Consider the following 25075-nt stretch of genomic DNA (forward strand, 5'->3'; position numbering starts at 1 on the left):
CCCAAGTGTGCAGACAGTACCTTCTGGGTTCCATTACTGCAATTAAAAATGTATTCATTACTTAAAATGGTGCTCCTCTGCTTTTCCAGTGGGCTCTTTCCCCACCCATTTCTAGAGCTAAGGCTGCTCTGCTCCATCTGGTGTGCAGCTTTGCTACCAGAATGTAGTAGCAAACCAACTGCTCTGAAGGACATGCTTACAGATCAGGGGCGGCCAAAGCGGCACCCTCCAGATCTGGTCTGGCTTCCAACTCCCATCAGCCCCAACCAGCAGGGCCAGCGGTCAGAGATGATGGGAGTTGTAGTCCAGAAATTCCTGGAGGGCACCAGGTTGACTAGCCCTGTGGTAGATGAAGGAAAGCAAACTGAGCCAGGGACCCAACCTACTTTTCTTATTTATTTACTCCATAAAATGTATATACTGCTTGATTGTAAGCGGGGAAAACAACAACAACTTCGATGCAGTTTGCAAAAATAAAATAAATAAAATAATCAATATAAACAGAAACAGAGACTTAAAACATGCAAAAAATAATCAAAACAAGCCAGAAACAGATGTACACCTGTCTGGCAAGGTTTTCCTTTTAAAAAGTGCATTTAGCAGGTGCCATAAAGAGTACATTGAAGGCATAATTTATTATGGTCAAAGACCAGCTCGAAAAGCACAACTGGGACAGCTTTCACAAGAATAAAATATACATTTAAAGCAGTGTACAACAACAGCTTAAAGATTAAGGTCTCAGATAAGCGCATAAACACATAAAGACCTAAAAAATTGGGCTACCATACAAATTGGCCCTGACACCCTGGAGGCCAACTTCAACTGTTTTCCTAGCGAACTAATTTATTTCAGGGGGTGGTCTGTGCCTGCAAATCTGCACGCAGAATCTGGCGACCATCCAGGTCGTCTTATAGTCTTTGCCTAAGAGGAGAAAATTGAGTTTAGACTTATCCGGAAGGTCAGCAAGCCTCACCAGTTGGGGGTCAATGGTATCTCTGCGTACCTCGTCATAAAAGGGACATCTAAAAAATAAATGTTCGGGGCCTCCTATTTCCCCTAATGGGCAGGCGCAAAGTCTCTGAGCATACGGGATTTTTCCAAATGCTCCTTCCAAAACCGGTGAGGGCAAGGCCAAGGTTCTGGCTAGAGTAAAGGCCCTTCTTATGTTTCTTGATTCGAGAAAACAGAGGTATGCTGCCGGGGCCGCAACATACCTCTCATTTTCTACATTTATATAATCAGGGGACCTCAAGCAGTCCTGTTGTCTCTCTATGTCCATGATTCTTTGCCTGACCACAGATCTTGCTTGGCCCAGACCCAAGTTTAGAAGGGCTTGGGGAGCAAAGCCCAATTTCTGGAGAGTATTCATAACTGCTGTCTGCCAGCCAGACTTGAACCGGTTGCATAGACTCAGTGGAGCTATTCTTTGGGGGAGCAGTTTCAGTGTCAGCCATTTATAGATTGATGTTAAACTAATATAAGCCTCTACTCTCATCATCCCTGTTTCTGACCCATGCATTTGAAACACATCTGTAGGAGGACTCTAACGAGTTTGGATTGAACTCTCTCAAGGGGAGTGAAGGAAGAGGATGGCGGGCCCAAGAAGGATCCATAAAGGAGCTGTGCCAACGTTTTGGCCTTATATAGTTTTAGGGCCGTGGGGACAAAAAAGACCCCTTTGCCTGCTGTCTATAGGAAGGGAGTTCCAAAGAGCAGGTGTTGCTACAATATAAGGCTGATTTCTTACAAGTGCAGAATGGATCTGGCAACTATAGCAGCACCAATTCCTCAGACTGAAGCAGCTGAGTGCACATATATGGGGGGAGACAATCTCGCAGGTAAACTGGTCCCAAATTGTTAAGGGCTGGGGCGTTGGCCAGGATACTCTGCAGTTATTTCAACCCTAAGAGATGGAGGCATACTCTCAGCTTATTTCATTGTCTTCTGATCAAACGCCACTCACCAGAAGCGCCAAAGCGATGGTCATGAGGACTGCGCACCCCGCCATTCCGGCCAGGCCCACAAGATGCAGAGTCCGCCGTCCGGCCCTCTCCACTACGAACAGCTATCGAAAGGGATGCAAAGAAATGAGTTCCTCTTTGGCAGGATGAATAAACTGGAAGGGCTCTACCCAAAGCAGTCTGCCCTGAGAAATAACTTTGGTTAGCAGTTCCTGGAGAGTCCAAGGGACCCACTCAGAGGAGCTGCTTGTTGTGTTTCTGCATGACTTAGTAGCTGTTTTAAAACATAGACCACTGGTCTATTTAGCTCTTATTGTCTATGTTGAGTGGCAGCAGCTCTCCAGCATGTCAGATGAGGGGAGTCTATTCTAACTCTAACTGGAACTGCTGCTGGGGACTAAACAATTGTTGGGATAGCTCAACTGATAAGACCATGAGACTCCTAATCTCAGGGTTGGGGGTTCAAGCCCCACGTTGGGCAAAAGACTCCTGCATTGCAGGGGTTGGACCCTTTCAACTCTATGATTCCATCCGTGTGCAAAGCAGGTAGATGGTCTGCCACTGAGCTACAGCCCTTGCATCCTCCTGCCGATCAGTCTCCGCTGCCGCAGTCAGTCATTTGAGTAGCTCCTCCTGCAGCAAAGTGGCAGAATGACTCCAGAGGAGACAGACCTAGAACAGGGACTCGTGAAGAAACACAGCAGGGCATACTCCTCCGAGAGCATAGGAGCACATGAGCCACCCATTTCAATTTGGGATTCTACAACCTGCATGCCTGTTTTGCACAGCAGAGGTCCCTTACAGAGAGGGACTTTCTGCCTCGAAGCAGGAACTTTGCACAAATCTCATTATCTTTAAAAATATCAGAGGCCTATATTTGGGGGCGTTAATGAAGGCAACTAACATGGGTCCAGTCTGAGTAGTTGGATACAACCTTTTAGAGACTGCAAGGTATTTGGGGGAAGCCTGCATTTTTCTTTTTTTGCTGACTTCTGGATGCGTTATCAATTAGGCATTGCTGCCGCAGACAACATTGCCACCAGTGAGCTCCAGTATTAAAGCAGCCCCTGGCATAAGGATGCTCCCTGCCACTACATTTGGAGCGCCCTCTTTTGCCAGCAGTGAAGGAAGGCACTTACCGAGACCACCGTGAAGGCAGTGTTTACAACTCCAGACCCGATGGTAGCATAGACAGGCTGCTGCACCCCAGATTTTTCAAAGATGCTGGTTGAATAGTAGAATACCTAGGAAAAAGAACGAAATGTAAATAGGTGCACAGGACCAGTGTCCTGAATTCAGCATCCCCAGGGCATGAGAAGCTGCCTTATACCAAGTTAGAACGTCAGATTAGCTCAGCATTGCCTACAATGATCGGCAGCAGTTCTCTGGGGTTTAAGGCGTTTCTCCCAGCACTACTCTGGTATGCCACTGGGGACTGAAAGCAAAGCAAGTGTTCTGCTACTGAGCTATGGCCTTTCCCTAAAGATAAAACAAGATTCTAGTCCTCAATGTAATGCACAGCAATGAGCCCTGGTATAGGAGAAAAGGGGCAAAGAGAGAAGATTCCTAGCCACTAATGGTGTTGCATCAGCAGACCACTCACAGAGCCTCTTCACCCTCGAACCAACCACCAGCTCCTCTGCTCCTCTGCAGCCACTTACCGCATTGATCCCAGAGAGCTGCTGGGAAAGCTGCAAGATAACAGCGATGAGGATGGGCTGGCGGTACATGGGTGAGCGGAAAAGCTCCGGGATGGTGACTTTCTTCTCCTGCATCATCTGCCGGCTCTCCTCCTTCATTTCCTGGAGGTCACTGCTGACATCAGTCGTGCCTCGGAGCTTCTTCAGGACTGAAGAGAAATGAGGGAGCAATCAGGTGAGATGCACTCATGACTTGCAGGTGAAGTAAGGCAGGGTGGAAGAAAGAATAAGAGACTTAGAGAGGGCTCTTACACCTTTAATAGTTACACATAGTAAGCTACACCTTAAATGTGCACGAGCCCTGTCTTTTCTTCTCTTTTTAATCACACAATGTTTGCAGCAACTATTTTATTTGCTTGTGACATTTCTAAACTACCCTTCATCTCGAGGGATCCTGGGGCAGGGCATGAGACAGCACATGACCTCAGTCACATAGCGCCACCCAGAAGCATGCTACCACTGTGCCACATGCCTGCATGGGCACTGAACATGTTCAGGCCCCACCCTAAAGGTTTCCATTGCAAGGAGGCGGCTGCTCACCACTCTTGGCTTTGTTCTCCTCATTGCGGTTGATAAGGAGGAAGCGGGGACTCTCTGGGGCAAAGGGCAGCATGATGCATTGCGCCAAGGCAGGAACAAAGATGAACCCCAGCAAGAGTGGCCACAGGCTATCGCTCCCCATGATCAGATCCATGCCGAACACCTGTAGAGGATGACATAGCAGGGAAGGGGAAGCAGCTTTAATCTGGGAGCCCTGAATCTCGGAGAGGTAACAGTGTCTGAGAGCTCTACATTTGCCTGGATCACTCAGGGCGTCGTTATGGGGTAGCCCAGGAGGGCTGGCATACACGCTCCCAGTCTTTTCTACCAGGCCTCAGATCTCCTGTCCTGACTCCCCACTTAAGGAAAAAATCATTGCAAAAAATATTGGGTTCTAGCCAATGCTCCTCCTACACAGAGTAGACCATTGAAATTAAAAGACAGGTCCATTCAGTGGGCTTCCTCTGAACGAAGCTGAGCTGGATATACCCCAAAATAGTTATGAATAAAACACACACTAGAGGGTTGTATCCACCCAAATTCTACTCAGAGTAAGCCCCACTGAAATTAATGGACCTAATTTGACCGTGTCCATTTCACTGGGTCTGTCCTGGATTGGACCAGCGCTAGGTACAACCCATAATATTTCATCTACACATGTAAACACGGTTTCATAAAGTCATTCATCCATTTACAAGAAGTCAATCACAGTTCATCCACTGCGTATATTTATTGGGGGTCTTTGGTTATTGTTCTTCTTTAAGCAGAATGTCAGATTATAGGAAGGAAAGTAGGGAAGGCTGAACACAGTAATGGAATGTTACATTCCCATAATTAACAGACTCCATTCTTCAATCAATGTGTTCAGTGCACCTCCTTCAATATCTCTTTCATAATATGCAAGTGCTATAGCCCATATGGGTGGTGGAGTTTTTTTCAACACTGTAGAATTGGTCAGCTACTTTATCTGACTTCTAATGTCTTGCGCTGACTAATCTGGCTGCAGTGATCACAGCCATTGCCAAACTTTCGACATTTACTATGTCTTCCCGCTACTCCAATAAAGTATACCTACAAATGTGTGAGGATGGGGACACACACACACACACATTGCTTATGGAGCAACTTTCCCTCTGAAACTCAGCTTAAATCTGCATCTATATGTTACAAATCAACATACGGAAGATGTATGCTAAACTGTCCCATTTTTATTGCTTTCCCCTTTGACATTTATACTTGGAACTGAAGCAGGCAGCCTCTGTCCATCGTAATTGCTTGGCCCAGTGCAAAGTGTCACCACACCCGTCCCTGGGAGATTTGTGTAGCTGGGACTCTGGTTTTTTGGACAACAAAAACAAAAGCTCTGATAACTAAAGCATGTTCCTTCTCCGAACTGAAATCAGAGGTTTCACCCAGTGTTAGAAACTGAGATATGAAAACTAGGAGCTAAATGGCACTTTAAACCTGGGTTATGGGTGCAACAACACAATGTCTAGGCACACATTTCTATAAGTAGAATACAAAGCTGAAAATGAATGAACTGCAGCTAAAATATTATGTTCATTTTTCACACGGTCTAGTCTTTCCCCGGCCCACCCACCCCTAATATTCTTAAGGGGGGGTCTCTTCTCCAGTCTTCAGAGAGTAGCTGGAAGTGGAGAGGCAGAAAAGGGTCCTCCTTTCCTTCCACTCTGCAGTTTTAATCTGAAATCTTGGGTGCAGTACTGCGCCCAGAGCTCAGAAACTGCTTGCGCTAATGAAATTCCCTGTCTCAAAATGCGCCTAGAACAATGGGAGTTTCGAACACTGGTTTCACCTCATTCAGTCAAGTGGGCAGGTATGCATGCATTTAAGGGGGCCCCAGGAGGCAATGACTTTTTGCACAGGATAATTATCACCCTCAAGAAGAACCAGTTTCCCATCATCCCGGAAAAACCATTTGCCCACATCGACCCCTTTTGCAGGTGCACCGTTTCCCACCCCCCAGCAGAGGGAGCCACCGAGAGCCCGCCTCACCTGCGCTATGAGGATGCCCAAGACGATGCCCAGCTGGTGAAGCGTCCCCAGAGCCCCCCGAAGGGACGTGGGCGACACCTCCCCCACATACATGGGCACGAAGCCTGTGGTGAGGCCAGAATAAACCCCAATGACGAAGCGGCCAAGGACCAGCATCTCAAAGGAGCTGGCTATCTTCGAGAAACCCATTAGCGCTGAAGCCAGGAAGGCAAGGCTGTTGGACATCAGCATAGAATTCCGCCTGCAGGAGGAAAAAAGTTGGGCTAAGTAGAGTGTCCAGCTCAAAGAAAGCGATAGTACTGCTTTATTCCACCTTGGCCCAGGGTGGATAAAAATCAATTTTTAAAAAAAAATAAAAAATAAAAAACAATCAAAAATTTTAATTTAAATCGGATTTTTTAAAATTTTAATTGAATTTTTAAAATAAAATGCTTTCGGAGGAGAAATATTTCTAAAGATAGTTTTCTGTTTAAGTTACATTATAGTCCAAAGGCTATTCATCAGGAAATAAGGATTAGTCATGTGTGCTAAAACGCAGTCTTAGTTTAATCGTTTAACCACATCAGTTAACAAACATGGATAGATATGCTATAATGTTATTGTTTTAGTTAAATAAATTGTTTACATTTTTATTAAGGAAATGATTATTTTTCTCCTTCCAGTGAAGTACAGCAGAAAAGTTGTGCAAATATAAACAGTTAATTTATTAAACTTCACAATAATTTCTGTCCATGTAATTTGTAATAGTATAACCAAATCAGTAATTTTTATATAACTGTAAAAACTACTCTGGAAATGTATTATTCCAAAAATGAAACTTTCATCTGGTTGTCAATATTAAGGTTATACCAGCAAGAATGAGTCTTTCTGTTAAAAATGAAGAAGATTTAAATCAAGTCTTACTGACTAGTGATTTAAATAGTGATTTTTTTAAATATATATATATTTATTAAGATTTTCTTATACATATAAGGATCACACTTAACATTCACAAGAAAATACCATACAAATGAGAGAAAATTAAAAAAGAAAAAAAATTAAAGAGAAACAAAAAAAGGAAAAAATCAAAAAAGAAAAAAATATAGAAAACAAATCTTCTACTTATGACTTATTAATAACTTCGACTTCCCCGACCCTCTAATTTAAATCCCACAAATACAGCTATTCATACTTAAACAGAAAATAAAAATAAAAAATAAAAAGAACATTTCAATATCATTCCTAATAACATTCTAATTTTTACCATTAATCTCATAACTTCATATTTTTAATCCCTTTAGCCTATAATTTTTCCCCACAAGTACTCCATTCCTTCCTTTATTATTTTCACTATCCCTTTTAACATCAGATAAAAACTTTTTTCATCCTTCCTTCCCCTGGTTGCTAATTCTCCAGATGCCTAGACAAGTTCCATTAATACCTTTCCAGTTCCAGACAGTCTCAATCCGTCCACTTAATACATTCACCCATATTTAAATCAAATCCACCCTGCTGTGGCCAGACCCCACCTGGAGCCCTGTATCCAGTTCTGGGCATCACAATTTAAGAAGGATATTAACAAGCTAGAAGGTTTGCAGTGGAGGGAGACCAAGATGATCAGGGGTCTGGAAATCAAGCTTTATGAGGAATGGTTGAAGGAGCTCTGGATTTGTGTTTGGTCCAGAAAAAGGATGAGGGGGTGTTGAAACAGCACCAACGAAATAACACAGGAACATAAGTAGCTGTCTAATACTAAGCCAGACCATTGGCCTATCAAGCTCAGTATCTCCTGCACAGACTGGCAGTGGCTTCTCCAGAATTCTGGGCAAGACTCTCCCCCAGCCCTATCTGGAAAAATGCCCTTGGGGGTTGAAACTGGGAACTTCTGCACAGAAAGCAGGTGCTCTAGCACCAAACTAGGGCCCTTAACTGCAGAAAGCCAAAAGAGCTCAGCACTCACCGTCCGAAGCGGTTGACAAACAGCCCCACCGAGAACGACCCAATCATCCCACCCACCGAGAAGATGGACACAGAGAGGGACCATAGTGTGGTGAGGGTGCCGCGGCTGATGTATTCCCCATAGCGGTTGTACCACGTGTAGTTGTAGAATTCCTCGATCACCTGCAGAGGAAGAGAGCAAGGAGAGACCCCGTGAATTGAGCCATCCCTCAAGGCAGCCACTTTTACCAAATTGGTAGCTGCCCTTCAGAGGTCCTAAAAAGGTTGAAAATGCAAAACACCAAGCCACCTGGTTAAAAACAACCTCTTCCCAATATTAGGGTAAATCCATTGTGGGTTTTAGTGGGCAAAGAAGCGTCGTGGGGCTAGTAACTGAACCGAATTTTATGGTTTATTTGCTTACCACATTTTGTATCTTGTAAGAAGAGCCACGAGGCTGGATCAGGCCAAAGGGGGCCCCATCCAGTCTAGCACCCTGTTCCCTGCAGTGATGCCTCAAAGGGAAGCCTGCAGGCAGGGCATGAAGCCGATGACCCCTTTCCCACCATTTTTTAATTAATAATATAGGCAGAGTCTGCTGGATCAGGCCAGTGGCCCATCTAGTCCAGCATCCTGTTCTCACAGTGGCCAACAAATGTCCATTATGGGAAACTCTCAAGCAGGATCCGAGCACAAGAATCCTCTCCCCTCCAGTGTTTTCCATCAATTAGTATTCAGAAGCATTGCTGCCTCAGATTATTGTGCAGCCAGATAATAGCCAACAAAATGGCTATTAATGGCTAGGAGCCCCCAATAGCTCTCTCATCCAAGAATTTTTCCAATCCATCCCTGTTGGTGGAAGTAAATTCTATAGTTTGACTATGCACTGTCTGAAGAAGGACTTCCTTCCATCTGTCCTGATGAGTAAATTATGATTTGTTGGAGTTACTAGTCGCTTTTTAAAAAATGAGATATAAAAAGTGAATTGCAATATAATAACATACCCTAGCATTCAGTAATTTAGAGGCTATCAAACCTGGAGGCTTACCTGCCACTCTTGCAAGACCTGCTGCCCAGGATGCCTAATATTAGGGCAGGGTGCTGTTTAGGAGTTTTTGTTGGGGTCAAGATTTAATTTTGTAGATGCTTGATTTGTGGCTCTTATTGGTATCAAAACTGCAATGGTTAGTCAGTCTCTGATTTTGGATGTTTTTAAAGTTTCTTTTACTGGATGGTTTTATGAACAATTGTTGTGATCAGCTCTCTCTTCCCCCCCCCTCCCACAATGACTAGCTTAAATAGCATGGGGGAGCTTTAGTCCCAACACATCTGGTAGGCAAAATATCATTTTGGGGCTTTAAGGTGGTGATTACTCTCTCCACCAGGTGGCAGCAAGGAGGAGCTTGGCAGGGCACCCAGCCAACCAGGTGACCCTCACCTGGAAGGAGTCTTGCACAGGTGCTTCTCTGTCACCAACTCATAAAAAAAAATCCTATGCCATACAGTGCAACTTCCTGGAGGTTTGGTTCTCTGCTGAGTCACCGTGGGATGCTGAGTCACCGTAGGCATGCAGAAATGGACTGGGGCAAGGGGAGGGGGGGAAGGAGGGAAGAATACAGCAATGGGGAAAGAGATCCCCCTTCTGTCCCTCTGAACTGCATTTAAATTCTTAGTTTCTTCACGAAAAAGGGCAAAAGTTGTTGCTGGAGTCCAGCTTCTCCATCCTAGAGGGAACGTACTCTTTGCCATTTGCATTTCCAACAGGTGCTATTGTTTGTTTACACAGTATTAAAATATATATTATTATTATTTAAACAGGATTCCAAGAATAACTCACGAGCCAGGACCTGGCAGCTCACATTGCATGTTCGGAATAAGCAATGCATTCCTTCTTTCCTCTCTCACCCGAGGAGATGGCAAACCCCAACTGTTTTTGGACAATTCCGCTGCATTTAATGGTGTTTTCTTTTAAGCTCATTTCTCCCCCATGGGAACCAAATTGGGGGGAGGGGGTTAAAGAAACCAAAGCTCCGTGCGAAGAGGAGGGAAAAGGCAGAAGCAGGCCTTTGGAAGTGGCAAGCGAACCACTGTTATATCCCCACTCAGGACTGTGCGCTAAATCAGCTCAAAACTACGGTGTTAAATCCAACCTGTAACCTTAACAAGCAGCAAACTCACCTCACACTTTCATGAATCAGGGATGGGAGACCTCTAGCCCTCCAGGTCCTGCTAGGCTACAGCTCCCCTAATCCGTAGCCGCTGACCATGTTGGCTGAGGCTGATGGGAGTTGGAGTCCATTTCCATCTGGACAGCCGCAGGTGAGCCTACACCATCACCATAGAGCAATACTACAGGGGTAGAGAGTCTGTGGTCCTCCAGGTGGAGATGGACTCCAACTCCCATTAGCCCCAGGCCAGTGTAGTCAAAGTCAGGGGTGACAAGAGCTGGAGTCCAGTAACATCTGCCCCCCCTGCCCCCATCCTGTTTGATGTGTCTTTAAAAGAAAACTTCATCAAATGTGAAGCACCTAAATGCCCGCCCCCCCCTTTATTCATGGGCTAAATCTTACGTCATAATCCGTTTGTTAGTCCTGTGGCACCAAAAAGATGCTGGACTGGTTTTCCCGCAACAGCCTTAGCACAGCTGCTTTTCTGGGAACTATTAAATAAGGCTCTGGGCGGGTCTACAAAGGGCTCGATGAAGAGATAAGACAGAATAGAGAGACTCTGCCCCTCAATCGTAATACGGGCTGATCAATCGGGTTCAGCATTGTCTGCACTAACTGGCAGCAGCTGTCCAGGGTCTCAGGCAGGGTCCTTTCCTACCTGGAGATGCAGATAGGGATTGAACTCGGGGCGGCTACCATTGAGTCACAGCCTGCAAAATCCCTGATGATGATGATGATGATGATAATATAATAATTTATTATTTAGACCCCACCCATCTGGCTGGGTTTCCCCAGCCACTCTGGGCAGCTCCCAACAGAATATTAAAAACACGATAAAACATCAAACATTAAAAAAATTCCCTAAACAGGGCTGCTTTCAGATGTCTTCTAAAAGTCAGATAGTTGTTTATTTCCTTGACATCTGATGGGAGGGCGTCTGATCTGATGCAGAAGGAGGTTGATTCTATAGCACAGCATTTTATAATGAACAGAGTTTTGTTTAAATTTAAATGGTATATAAGCGGCTGAAGTAAACATTCTGTTTACTTGACAAAATTCAAGTAATAAAATACATGACAATGTTCTACATTATCTGGACAGGCTTGCCTGAACACAGACATTTTTAAGCAGGCACTGAAAGAGAGGCACCAGCTTGATGTCAATCGGCAGGGAGTTCCAAAGTATGGGTGCTACACCCCAGAAGATCAATTTCTTACAAGGATGGAACTGTGTATTACACAGCACCTTTAACAGTGTCAGTTCCATGGATCGGAGCAGTCAAGTGGGCATATGTGGGGTAAGATGATCCCGCAGGTAAACTGGCCCCAAGCTGTTAACTCAGAAAGCTGTTCCTCAGTTGTTGCAGTGAGAGAAGTGATTGCTTAATTAGCAACGGGGTAATCTCTCTTCAATTCAGTTTGGTTTAATATCTTAAGTAGCAAGTGCACAGATTAAAGCACATCTAAAAGAGGCAGCAGGGAGGGTATTAAAGGAATCTCAGAACAATAAGTAGGGGAATATCACTTACGCCAGCGGTTTGCAACTATGATTGGCTGGCAATTCAAGATAAACATGTGTCTAACCTCAGCAGCTCTTGGCTATGTGCTTAGTACAACAATTATGACTTGGGGTGGGGAGCTTTTGGCCTTGGATTCTATTATTCTGGAATAATCAGGGTGAGGAAGGTCAGTTTTCTTAGTTTACGGAAAGAGTGGCCCCCTCCGTCACATCAAATCGTGGTGCATCTAAATCATAGATAGGCAAACTAAGGCCTGGGGGCTGGATCTGGCCCAATTGCCTTCTCAATCCAGCCCACGGACAGTCCGGGAATCAGCATGTTTTTACATGAGTAGAATGTATTCTTTTATTTAAAATGCATCTCTGGCTTATTTGTGGGGCATAGGAATTCGTTCATTCCCCCCCCCCAAAAAATATAGTCCAGTTCCCCACAAGGTCTGAGGGACTGTGGAGCAGCCTCCTGCTGAAAAAGTTTGCTGACCCCTGATTTAAATCATAGATAGGCAAACTAAGGCCTGGGGGCTGGATCTGGCCCAACTGCCTTCTCAATCCAGCCCACGGACAGTCCGGGAATCAGCATGTTTTTACATGAGTAGAATGTATTCTTTTATTTAAAATGCATCTCTGGCTTATTTGTGGGGCATAGGAATTCGTTCATTCCCCCCCAAAAAAAAATATAGTCCAGTTCCCCACAAGGTCTGAGGGACTGTGGAGCAGCCTCCTGCTGAAAAAGTTTGCTGACCCCTGATTTAAATCATGGGTAGGCAAACTAGAGCCTGGGGGCCGGATCTGGCCAACGGATGATCTGGGAATCAGCATGTTTTTACTTGAGTAGAATATGTGCTTTTATTTAAAATGCACCTCTGAGTTATTTGTGGGGCATAGGAATTCGTTCATTTTTAATTTTTTTCAAAATATAGTCCAGCCCCCCACAAGGTCTGAGGGACAGTGGACCAGCTCCCTGCTGAAAAAGTATGCTGACCCCTGATCTAAATCCTGCAACCTGCTTTCCCTTGAGGAACATCCCAGGAAGCCCAGAGACAGAGCACAAAGGAAACAGCTCCTTCCTGTTGCTGGTCTCCCAGCACCTGGAAATCAGAGGTATACTGTCTCCGGCCAAGGAAGTTCTCTTTAGCCACCCAGGCTGCTAGGAATGCCACACTACTACTCTTGTGGCTGTGGGCTCCATACACTCAAAGGCTGGAAGTTCTATCCCAGCTGCGGACCATCTGCTTTGCATGCAAAGCTCCCCGGTTCAGTCCAAGTGGGGCTGGGGATGCCCCCCAACCTGAAACCCTGGAAAACTGCTGCCAGTCAGTGTAGACAATACTGAGCTAGATGGACCAGTAGTGTCTGACTCAGTATATGAAGCAGCTTCTTATGTTCCTATTCCTGGAGAATGTGCATTGTGTATATACAACACCATGCATCGTTTTCTAAATCTCCACTGTGTCCCTGCTTAATCAAACTGACAGTCCTTTCTCGCAAGGAGGGCTCCAACTCCCCAATTGTTTTTGTTGCCTTCTCCAAAGCTTTCCCAGCTCCACGTTATCTTGAGATGGAGCTGATCCAGACCACGGTTTGAAAATCATCCTGGGCATGCTTAAATCCCGCTCTGGAATCCGTCTCGGGGGCATTGGGTGAGTATTAGCCGAGAAGGGTTGAGAATGACGCAGCAGCACCCCCCCTCCTGCCGTCCGAGTCCTTTTAAACAAAACACTCAGCACCAGAGGGACTGTTAATTCTCCTGGGAACCAGCTTAACAAATCCCATTAGAGTTGGCAGTAAGCTGGCTAACCGGATGTGCTATTTTTGGGGGGTGGGCAAGGGGGAGCAGAGGGAAGCAGCCTGAATTCCCACCTTGCACAGCATTTTCTGCATTTCAAATGGCAATTTTCCTTTATAACCAGGCCTTTGGCCTCTATCGGTGGCCTTTTAGAATGGGTGGGATATTTTTGATGTATTTTCCCCATTGGTTTTAATGTATCTGTGGGGTGTTTTGCTGTTGCCTTGTGCAAGGAAAAGCAACTAACAACTTATTATTATTATTTTTTGCAGTTTTGCAAAGCGGGGGGCTTATGAGCACCCCTTTAAAAATTATTATTATTAAAAGGGGTGCTCGTACACCCCACTTTGCAAAAGGAAATTCTACGAAACTAATTCAAAATTTAAACAAGCCCGTTCACGCACAAGCTGGGGGAAAAAAACTTTTTAAATGATTGGTTGCTTGGACACAGCCCTGACTCGCCACAGGCAACCGTGCAAGCAGGTATGGACAAGCCTTGGATATATACAGCATGTGCTGGACCCACACAAAAGGGCAGGAAGACACCGGTGCTGTGCGGATAATGTATCCACAAGAACCTCTGCACAACCAGTTGAACCAGGCTACATGCAGCCCACATATTTTTACAAGGGCTATTAAGTCAGATATAACCTCCATAAGACAGATAAATTATACCTGTGGTTGCTGGGTGCAACACCAGGGAAAGGCTACTGAGGGCCTTTCCCAGAGGCCACTATGGAAAGCAAGGATGCTGAACTAAACAGACCTTCGGCCTGGTCCGGAAAAATAAGCTGCCTTATACTGAATCAGGTCACTTGTCCATGTAGCTCAGCACTGTTGGGCACTGACCGCCAACGGCAATCCAGGGTTTCAGAGAGGGAACATTACCTGAAGATGCTGTTGGGGATTGAATCTGAGACCTTCTGCAGGCGGGCAGAAGCTGTACCACTGGGCTACAGCCCTTCCCCTTCTTGCACCCTTGGGGAAATAGTTTAGGCCTGGAGCACTACATATCTGTATACTCTGAACCCCTGAAAGAGCAGCTGCATTCTCCTAAGGGGGTCAACTGAACATGCATTGGGTGTCTTCCCCATCCTGCTAGCACAGCTTTCCCTACCATGAACAAGTTGTCTCCTACAAGACGAGTACAGAGGCCATGTGGGCAGCGCCAGAGTCCACGGTTTGTTCATCAGAGAAACTGCAAGCCATTCATTCATTCATTCAGTCAGTCAGTCATTCATTCATTCCACCCTTTCAGCTCTCACCTTCTGTGGGGCGTTGATGACTCCAGTGTTGTAGCCAAACTGCAGAGATCCTAGGACTGCTCCTCCAACAGCCAGCATCAGCTGAGCTGTCATCTGGTTGAAGGGGAGGGGAGAGAAGAGGAGAGGAGAAAACAAGGCAGATTTTTAATCAGCGCGCAAAGTGACAGCCGCACCTGTGAAGTCAAACGTTTGCATCATTCTGCAAGCTGTGGCAAGGGAGTCTGCTCCACTGTTAAACGGCCCTTATCCTCAGAAAGTTCTCCCTACCTAAGGTTTTGTCGCAATCTCCTTTCTTGTCATTTGAATCCATCGGTTTGAGTCCTCCCCTCTGGAGCAGCAGGAAACAAGCTTGCTCCATCTTCCATGGGAAAGCACTTCACATATTTGTTGAAGGTGGCTATCAGATTGTCTCTCATTTTTCCCTGGGCTTGAGTGTTCCATAAGATGGAAAGCAAAGATTCGAGTTTATATTATTATTATTATTATTATTATTATTATTATTATTGAAGAAGAAAATGGTCCTCTCAGGATATCAGCTCTGAGATGGGATAGGAAGAAAACAGGCCGCTATTGTTATTCCTCCCTAACGAAAGAGGGCAAAACTGGGCATGGAATCTCTCCAGCAGCTCTTTGGCAAAGCCCCTTCCCCACCTCCTTTCTGGCTAAGCCGAAAGCAACAATTAGGGGCTTGTTTCAAGCTGGAGGTCAACAGGGGCCACCAAGTTTGGACACCAGCCTGATCGTGGGGGGTGGGGTGGAGTGGAGAAGGGGCTCTCCGTCAGCCGCAGTGGGAAAGCAAAACAGGGGCCCTGATTTTCGCAGGCTGAACTAAGCTGATTTGGATACCCAAAGCCCCTTTTCTGTTCCCACCTATGTCACAGTGGCTCTTTGTTTTGGGAGAGTGGGATCCAGGATCCGGCCTTGGCTAATCCCAGATGGTCTCTCTCAATTTGGGGTGGGAGGAATTTGAGGAGGCATGTGAACCTGCTTTTAGGACAACTTGGCTATACCCTTAAGCTTTATTGCCATGAGGTAATGTTCTCCCCCCCCTCTCTCTCTCTCACACACACACACACAGAGAGAGAAATGCCACATTCACTCCATACACTCAAAACAGCCATGGTCCCCCCCCTCCAAAAAAAGAATCTGGGAAGCTACATGCTACCTGCAAAGTTCTATGAACTGGGGGTGCGCAAAAGGGTCTTTGACTACAATTCCCATCAGTACCTGCCCTAGCACGGCCAACGCATAGGGATGAAGACAGACGTGTTCCAGCAACAACTGAGCACCACAAGGAACTCTGTGCTACATACATCACGTGTTTTATGCCCTTGGTAGTGATAAAAATGCCGCAGCAGAAACTGGCATGCCGCACCTGGAACCAAGCAGCTGCAGTCTGCTGGGCTAGCATCCAGCTCCTGTTAGTGTGGCCACATTTCGGGGGCTTCAGGGCTGCCCCTCGTGAACAGAGTGCACCTAGCAAAACAAGGGGAGACCCAGCACAGCAAGATCTCAGTCTTTTTCTGCCACAGCTGCCCTTGTTACATTCGCTGTTTTATCTGATGTTTTGATGTGTTGCAAACCGCTTTTGAGATTTTTTCTTTAAAGCATAAAGCGGCGTGGAAACGAAATGAATAAGAATAATGAATAATATTGGAAAAGTTATAAAGAAATGCTTTTTTAAAAAAAAGAAGGAAGAAAAGAATGATGAGAACCTTGAGGAGGAGTCACTAATAAGCTTCCAAGGAATCCCAGAACAGTCTGGAAAACCTCTGGCTGCTGCAAAAAACAAAACAAAAAACTGAGCATCTGTAACAGTCCGTGATGCTCTGGGCAAGATCATAGGATGGTAGAGTTGGAAGGGACCCTAAGGGTCATCCAGTCCAACCTCCTGCAATGCAGGAATCGCAGCAAAAGAATCCTTGACAGCAGCAGAACACACGCTTGCTCCATCTTCCACTGCCCTCGTCCCCCAATTCTCCTCCGTCCACACACCTTTCTCAAATCAGCTTAGGATGCTTGGGAGAGGGGAGCCATAACAAATTTAGCAGGGTATGTGTTGGTGGGGTGGGGGAGAATGTTCCATTGTGCAAGGGCAAATCCGAAACGGGAAACTTAAGAACTGCTTTGGACGCAAGCCCATGTCTGCAAATTAACCCAAACCCGAAAACTCAGCAAAACCCCAAGGGACGATCCCTGCAGTGAAGGAGGTTGTCAGAAGGAGCGGGGGACTTAGCTGATGTTCCCGTTTCCTGGACCAGCCTTCCATCAAAGCAGGTAGGAAATGCCTCCTGCTAACTGGCCTCCCCTAATCTCAAAGGCGCCCACACAGCTGTCAGGCCCTGGCAGAAGTTCATAGAAAATCCAGCACAAGAGAACCATAGACATTGTCCAACATGCTTCCATTCAAACTTGAAAGAAAAAAAGGGAAAGGGCAGGAAATAATAATAATAATAATAATAATAATAATAATAATAATAATAATAATAAACAACCCTAAACACAACCAAGCTGCACACCACTCAGGAGGTGTCTGCCAAAATAAGATAACTTGTCGTAGCCTAGTAACTAAAGGAGAGAGAGAGCTATATAGAAGGACATTGCTGTGTTTCTATTTCCCCTTTCTTCCACGGAGCTCAAGGTGGTATACATGATTTTCCCCTCCACCATCAATTTTATCTCTAACAACAACCCTGTGAGGTAGGTTAAGTGGAACGTGGGTGACTAGCCCAAGGTCACCTAGGGAGCTTCACGGCTAAGTGGAGATTTGAACCCTGGTCTCCCAATGTCCTGGTCCGACACTTGTAACAACTATACCACACTGGCTCGAGAAATCAAGACGGGACCCCTGGTTCGAATCTAGCCTCTGCCAGGAGTTCACGCTTCAGTCCCTCCCCACTGCACTATGGGGGCTCATAATTTCCGACTTTAAGACCGGCGTGGGGAACCCTCCAGATGATGCTGAACCGCAACTCCCATCCTGCCAGGCGACTGGCCATGCTTGCTGGGGCTGATGGGAGCTGTAGTCAGGCAACATCTGACTGCAGGTTCCCCATACTGTACCTGGTTTACGAGAAATGCACACAAAAGCACTTTAAAAGCCACAATGCCTGACTGCCCTTTCCCCAGCAGTATTTGGGTGCTCTGCAGAAACAGTATGTGGAGACAATGAGGAATTGCTCCTTGAGATTAAAGAGAGTTTTGAAAAGCTGTTGCCCCCCCTTTTTTTTAATTAAAAAAACCCCCACAGTGGCCTCACTTCTGCAGAGACCAGTCCTTCGGTTCCCTGCTGTTGGGCCCAACTCAACCCATCCTCTTGCACTTCTTGACCAGAAGAAAGGGGCAGCTCAGTTTTTGATGTGCTGCACTTGGAACTTGCCCTGCCCAGGGATAAATCCCATCCTCTAGCCCCCCCCCCCCAATAACCCCCTGCAAAAGCAAAAACAGGGACTCTACAGGATGCAGGTTACCATTCCCTTCTTCACAAAGCAAGTAAAATGTATTTGTGTGTTTGTGATCTGTGATTGCCCCTGCTGAGCAACTGAATAGGTCAGTGGCGGAGCGGAAATGACACAGAATCATAGTGTTGGAAGGGATCCCAAGGGTCATCTAGTCTGACCCTCTGGTTCACAGCGGCGGCAGCGACTCCTAACCCAATGTTCTTTCTTTCCAGGGTCTACTCTTATATATATATAAAAAATCATTCTGGTTAAACAGAATACTTTTAACTGCAGAAGAGGCATGCGTCATACATACATACAAACAAACAAACCCAACCCATGTTAGCACAACAAGTTATTACAGCTCAGCAGCCAAGGCTGAAATCTGACTTACTCTTACTTTAGAGTAGACTCCTTCTGCATCAAAGGGGTTGGGATTGGGAAGCCTGTGCTGCCCCCTCCCCCAACCAATCCAGTAGAAATAACCGTCTCATCCGACACAACCCTATGCCTGTTTAATCAGAAACAATTCCCCCTGTGTTGAATGGGGCTTACTTGCAGGTAAAGTGTGTGCCAGAGGAAGACCTACAGCTGTTGCAGTGGGGAGGCAAAATGGAGATACCAGAACAAGGAATACAGTTATGTTTGAAACTGGTGGGGCGAGGGAACTCGTCACTCTTCCCCTCTTAATAATAAAAAAGCCCACAATTTAGTTAGCCAAGGTGAAATTTGTTGGAGGGCGGGAAGCACCAGCTAGCTCTGTCCTTGTTTTGGTTCTCAGGCTGCTCCAAAGCTGAAGTGGCTTTTTTGGGGGGGGGGGTAATTGATGGGGAACCACAGAACTGTAGAGTTAGAAGGGAACCAAAGGGCCCTCTAGTCTAACCCCCCGCAATGCAGGAATTACAGCAGCAAAAGCAGAACCAGAAAAAGTAAAATGCAGTATTTTGGAGGTCTTCTCTCGCCTGATGAGAATCCTAAGCAGGAAATCACCATTTCGAGGCTCCATGAGGATACCTGCAGAAATTGTGCCCAGCTTGCCTATAGCCACAATAAAATAGAAGAATCGGAGCAGTTTGAAACCCAATTTGGAGGTGGCTGGTTCTGACGATGGTGCCAAACTGCTTGTCAAAGTTAAACACGAGTGGAGAGGCGGATCAGGATATTGCAGCTGCCTCCTATTTGCATTGGAAAGTTTCCTTCTCAGTGCAAACAGCAACTGCGTAAGTTGTGATGTCTGCCAGGACCTGGAGAGGGAGCGAAAAATACCTGCTCCAGCCTTGATCCCGGTTCTCTCTCCAAACCCACGGCTGGTATTTGTCATTAAAAGCAAAAAAACAAAAAAAAACCCCACATGCCTACTGCCACTTCCATTAATCTAGTAGGAGAGCATTCCCCCTGCCACTGTCTGCACACCAACTCATCACTGACCGTTCGAACACTTTTTTATTCCAGGAAGTCCACAGGGAGGTCAATTTCTTTGATGACACAACCTGTGTGCATTTGTGTTGTGACATACAGAGAGGGACAGGCAGGGACTTTGCTCTAACTACTTTAAAGTTAAGTCAGAGACATGAGCATCAAGACTCATAGAGTGGTAGAGTTGGAAGGGGCCTCGAGTGTCATCTAGTCCAACCCCTTGTAATGAGAGAATCTCAACTACAGCATCTATGACCAATGAGAGGGTCTTAAATTATTGTTGGTGATTTTTTTTGTCATGATTTTATTGTTTGGAGGGTTGGGTTTTTTTAAAAAAAAACATTTGGGAGGTCCTTTTTTATATATATACAATCAAGCAGTGTATAGATTTTATGAAATGAAATTAATTTTGTGAACTAAATAATCAAACCGCTCCCCTGGAATGCAAGATCCACCTATCAACTCATCGAACTTACGTTAGCCATGTTCTTTGATTGCAATGGGTCTACTCAGAGCAGCATCTGGTGAGATTCAGCCCCTGAAATTGGGGAGGGTTCTGTCTGCCTCTGGATCTGCTTGTTTTGTATTTTGCTATTATTGTGGTTGTTACAGTATTTTATATGTGCTTTTGTTTTTTTTATTTTAAATTACGTTCTGTTGTTTTGTTGGATACCCTGGGATCTATTTGAATGAAGGGTGGTTCACAAAAGTGAAATGAGATAGATAGATAGATAGATAGATAGATAGATAGATAGATAGATAGAGACACCAGGGTTTGTCCTGCCAGTGAGCTTCAGATGAGGGTGCCTGTTGGGTCTCTCCACTGCTTCCCTGCTCTGATGTTGTTTCCTTCCAATAAGCCTTTTCTGGAGGAACGGAAGAGGAACGAGAAAGGTATTGCAACTGGGCAGCAACAGACTTTGTCCCCACCCCCCAAGTTCCACAGCAGATCACTCACTCACTCACTCACTCACTCACTCACTCACTCACTCCAGAAGAGGCATCCTGGAAATTAACCCAGGGGAGGCTGCCCATGGCAGCTCTGAATGAGTCCCTGTTCTCAGAAACTGGGTCTGAATTCTCAGAAGTGAGCCATCTGAGGATGTGCAAGATAGGCAATTTAAACATGCATGCTAGGCTGAAGAAAAATGTGGTTGTGTGCTTGCTTTTCTTAGCTTAAAAAAAATCTGGCTGATAGGTCCTATTTCAAGATTTTGCACAGATATACATGTGAGGAACTGGTTCACAGATCAAAAGCAAAGCGAAACCTCACATCACAACCCAACCTTTGTGCATTGCTCCCCCCATCCCCATCATCCACCCTTCAGACACCAACACCGCCCGACTCACTTCCTATGACTAAGTATTCTCAACGGACAAAACTAAAGTGCACAAGCTGGTTTATAAAAATGATCACTTGTGTGACATTTTCTATTTGCAAAGGAGCTCAGGTGCTTTAAGAAACACCCACCAAGGTATGCTACAAATTCCCACCCTCGCTATTTAAAGACACTTGGGACAGTCAAAGTTTGGATTGTGAAAGCAGAGAACTAATTGGCTACTTGCTAATGACAGGAAGATGGACTGTCACACATACATGGATAAAGCCTCAGTTCGCTCACTGAGAGGTACCTTTTATCCAGCCTGATTTCACTTTATTTAGTATATAAGAATGAGGGAGAAAGGGCCCCAAATACCTCAGCAAGATATTAAATTTTATGGAACTCTTAACAGCAAAAAGAAAAAGAAAAAGAAAAGGCTCCACATTAGAGGTCAGTGACCTGGATCTTGGGAACTCTATGAGAAAGAGAACAATCGGACATAAGAATGTAAGTGGAGCCTGCTGAATCAGGCCCACTAAATGAAGAAACAGCTGGTAGGTCAGAACCCGGGTTTTCTGTAGGAAGTATGAATGGGGATATTTGAGCTATGAGATAGGGATGCAAAACATGTGGCCATCCAGATGTGTCTGGACTACAACTCGCAACATCTTTGACAGCTGGCCATGCTATAGCTGGAGCTGATGGGAGACTCACAGCATCTGGGGGGGCATCAGTTGCCCGCCTCCCAAATATGGCATCCAGGCTCCAAGTCCAAAGGTGGGTGGAGATGATCTCACCAACCCTGCGTCATTCAGAGGGGGACCCGAACAAACGACAAGGTGAACAATCCCTTGCAACTTATCCGGAGGAAACAGCACCGCGGCCAACATTGTGGCGGGCTTACAGCTTTGAGATTAGTTTGCAGAGCAACAAAAGCCGCTGGCCGCTATAAATCCCCATCGAGGTGTAGCGTGGGACCAGGCGGGCCAACAACCCGTCTGCTTCTGGTTGTGTAATGGCTATTGTTAGGGAATTTTATAGGGGGGGGGCACCCAAACGAGGCTTCATTTGGGAATCAAGATTGGCACTAATGCCCTCAAGGGGACCCCATTTGATCCTACAACACCACTCTAGTATCGCACCAACACGAACCCCTCAAGATCAAGCCCTGAGTAATAAAGGCTCCCTTTCCTACCCTTTCTCTGTTGCCTGAGACTCTATGTAACCATATTTCTTTATGAATGAATACAGTGTATCTTTATTTCTAAATGAAACCTCCTTTTTGCGACTCTGGCCAAGGGCTCTCAGGGATGCAGGGAACAGCCATAATCCCTTAAGCAAGAGGTCAGGTAGCCAGGGTGGTGCTCCTCTGCATATCCATAATCCATTCAGGTACCATCTCCTGCCATTCCCAACCCTCCGAAGCCAGAGGCAATACACACAACTGGACCCATTGTTTCCCCCCACCAGGTACTCAAGGATCCCTTCCCAGATACTTACTGGTACTTGCTTAACAATGTCCTGGGACATCCTTATGCTAATCCTGCTTACCTCCTGTTTACCTGTATGCTAATGCCCCTTGCACCTTCCCCTTTTCTGACGTTTTACCCTGTCACAAGTGATGTATGTATGATGCTTTCGATGTGCATTATGGGATGGTGGTGGGAAGTTTTAAAAGTTCTTGCAGCCCTGTTCACAGTGTTCAGTCTGGCATTGAACCTGCTGCGCAGTAATAAACCTTGCTGTTTGCTCCGGATCATGGCTGGACTCCTTCCTTTTATACTCCGCAACGACCACAGGCCCTTGCCTGATGAGCTGGGTGGCTGAGCATTCTCGCACCCAGAATTTTGCCCTAACATTCTATTTACCACCATCACATGCTGGAGCTTTTGCAAAAGACAAAGACATAATAAAGCCCGGCCAGCCCTTCCTGATAAAGCTTATGAGAAAGGATTAGGCCACATGGAGAAAGCAGCACATAGTCCAACGGTGGAACTCCCCCCCCCCCCAGGGCCACCAACTTGAATGGCTTCAAAAGAGGACTGGGCAAATTCAAGGCTAGTCATGGGGATGCTCGGCCTCTACCGGGAGGCAGCAAGGCTTCCAAATACCAGTTCCTGGAAAGCACAGCAGGTGAGGTGTGCTTAGGCACTCAGTCCTGCCTGCCAGTTTCCCATTGGAGGTGTGTGTGTGTCTCATCCGCAACTGTGAGAACAGGATGTTGGAATGGATAGGCCACTGGCCTGATCCAGCAAGCTCTTCTTCTGTTCTACATATCCAGGCATCCCCAAACTTCGGCCCTCCAGATGTTTTGGACTACATTTCCCATCTTCCCCAACCACTGGTCCTGTTAGCTAGGGATCATGGGAGTTGTAGGCCAAAACATCTGGAGGGTTGCAGTTTGGGGATGCCTGTACATATCCATCATGACCAATAAGCCAAAGGCAGACCTCTCGTCTTCCACCCCGATTTATTTCATCTCCTTTATGAATCACTTCCCAGGGTGTTTTAGCATCCTTCCGTGAATCTGTCCAATCCCCTTTTTTGAAAGCCAGCATCCGTGTCATTCAGGGCAGCCTGTTCCGTCCCATTCACTTAGCACCGTATCCAGAAGTGTTTTCCTTGGTCTGTCCCATTAAAAAAATTTTTTTTAATTTATTTGCTACCAAAAAAAAAAAGAAGGAGAAAAGTGCAAACTTAACAAAAAGAAAAGAAACCAAGAAACAAAGGTTTGAACCGTAAAGGGTCAAAGCCTTGGAGGGACAAAAGTAAAAAAGATACAGCGCAAAAAGAGATAGTAAAGTGTCCCCATTGATTACATCGCATGGCTGGGTGGGCTAGTATGGTGGGGAGAAAACCCCTCTTCCTCCACCTTCTCCTCACCAGACATAATTTTGTAAGTAGAGCGAGATTAATTGGTCTGGCTCCATCTTATGTCCATTTTGCACGCACTCATTCAATATCCTGTTCTGTCCTGTCGCCACCACAATCCACATTTTAAAAATTTTAAGAAATCTGCACATAGATTAGTAGGCATGTGAACGTTTCCTCCCAAAAAGGTAACACATTTCTAAACGCAGTTTGTCTTAAGAAATGCAGCACTTTCCTCAAAGCAGAGGACAGCATTGCAAAATTCAAAAAAATACGAAATCTGAAGGCTAGATTGTCCCAGAATACTGGGGACGATGCAGAGTATTTAGACTCCATTTCCACCCTCCCAAGCACTCAGAGGGAGTCAGTATCATCTCAGAAATCCTTACAACACCCCCCGGAAGTCAGACTAGGGTTACCAATACAAACTAGAGCTTGTGGGAGAGTTGAAAATCAAGAGCTTTGGAAGGACCCATTACGAGTTCACAGTGGAAAGAGAGATCTGAACCAGAGCTTTTCTGCTTCGCTGCTCGTTCTCTTATTAGACAGTCCACTGCCTCTAATATCCATCTTGGAAATGTAATGCATTTTATTTCGGCTTTCGGGTGGGGAGGAGGGGCTGCCACCTTCTGCTTGAAGTGCTCGCCTAGCGTAAACAGTTAAAAGCACCAAGAAAATATATTTCCTCCCTCTTCCTTGCTCGGGCAAGGAGGGGGGAGGGAGGCCACGGAAAGAAGATTAAGTGGGGGACTCATTTTGCTCTCCTTTCCGAGACCAACACCTCCCTCCTCTCTCCCCCCGGAACGTGCAAAGGGTCATGTACACACCCGTTAGGTTCCTCAGCCCAGCTCCTGCCTACAGATTACCCACGACACTGGACAAGGTTTATGCATTTCTACACCTCCCCCCCCCGTACGGAAGTAGACTCCTAACTAAAAAAAAAAAAAAGCTCTGACCTCAGATCTCGGCTTGCTGGGGGCTCGTCCCCCCACAGCCAATCAGGACGCTGATCCTGTGAATCCCCCCCCCCGTAAGCCAGAGCATCATGTTCACCTTTCGCCCACATTCGCTGGGCTGCTTCTGCCAGCCGCCCCCCCCTCCCTTCCCGCCAGGCGGACATGCCAGCAGCACCCTCCCCAATGGAGGAGCGGGGGG

At 46.0% G+C, this 25075-nt stretch overlaps 1 protein-coding gene across 1 annotated transcript in view; it reads right to left on the reverse strand.

Annotated features, from left to right (window-relative positions):
* Positions 1 to 25075, reverse strand: part of SLC2A1 (solute carrier family 2 member 1) — a 39217-nt gene that overhangs the window by 2047 nt on the left and 12095 nt on the right. The window contains exons 2-8 of the mRNA XM_035116946.2: positions 14872 to 14964; positions 8157 to 8317; positions 6218 to 6458; positions 4202 to 4364; positions 3623 to 3810; positions 3101 to 3205; positions 1964 to 2065 (exon numbers count right to left, since the gene is read on the reverse strand). Of these exons, the coding sequence (XP_034972837.1) occupies positions 1964 to 2065; positions 3101 to 3205; positions 3623 to 3810; positions 4202 to 4364; positions 6218 to 6458; positions 8157 to 8317; positions 14872 to 14964 (1053 nt within the window). The remainder of the gene's footprint in view (positions 1 to 1963; positions 2066 to 3100; positions 3206 to 3622; positions 3811 to 4201; positions 4365 to 6217; positions 6459 to 8156; positions 8318 to 14871; positions 14965 to 25075) is intronic.

This window comes from Zootoca vivipara, chromosome 6 (genome assembly GCF_963506605.1).
Source record: "Zootoca vivipara chromosome 6, rZooViv1.1, whole genome shotgun sequence".
Classification (NCBI taxonomy): domain Eukaryota; kingdom Metazoa; phylum Chordata; class Lepidosauria; order Squamata; family Lacertidae; genus Zootoca; species Zootoca vivipara.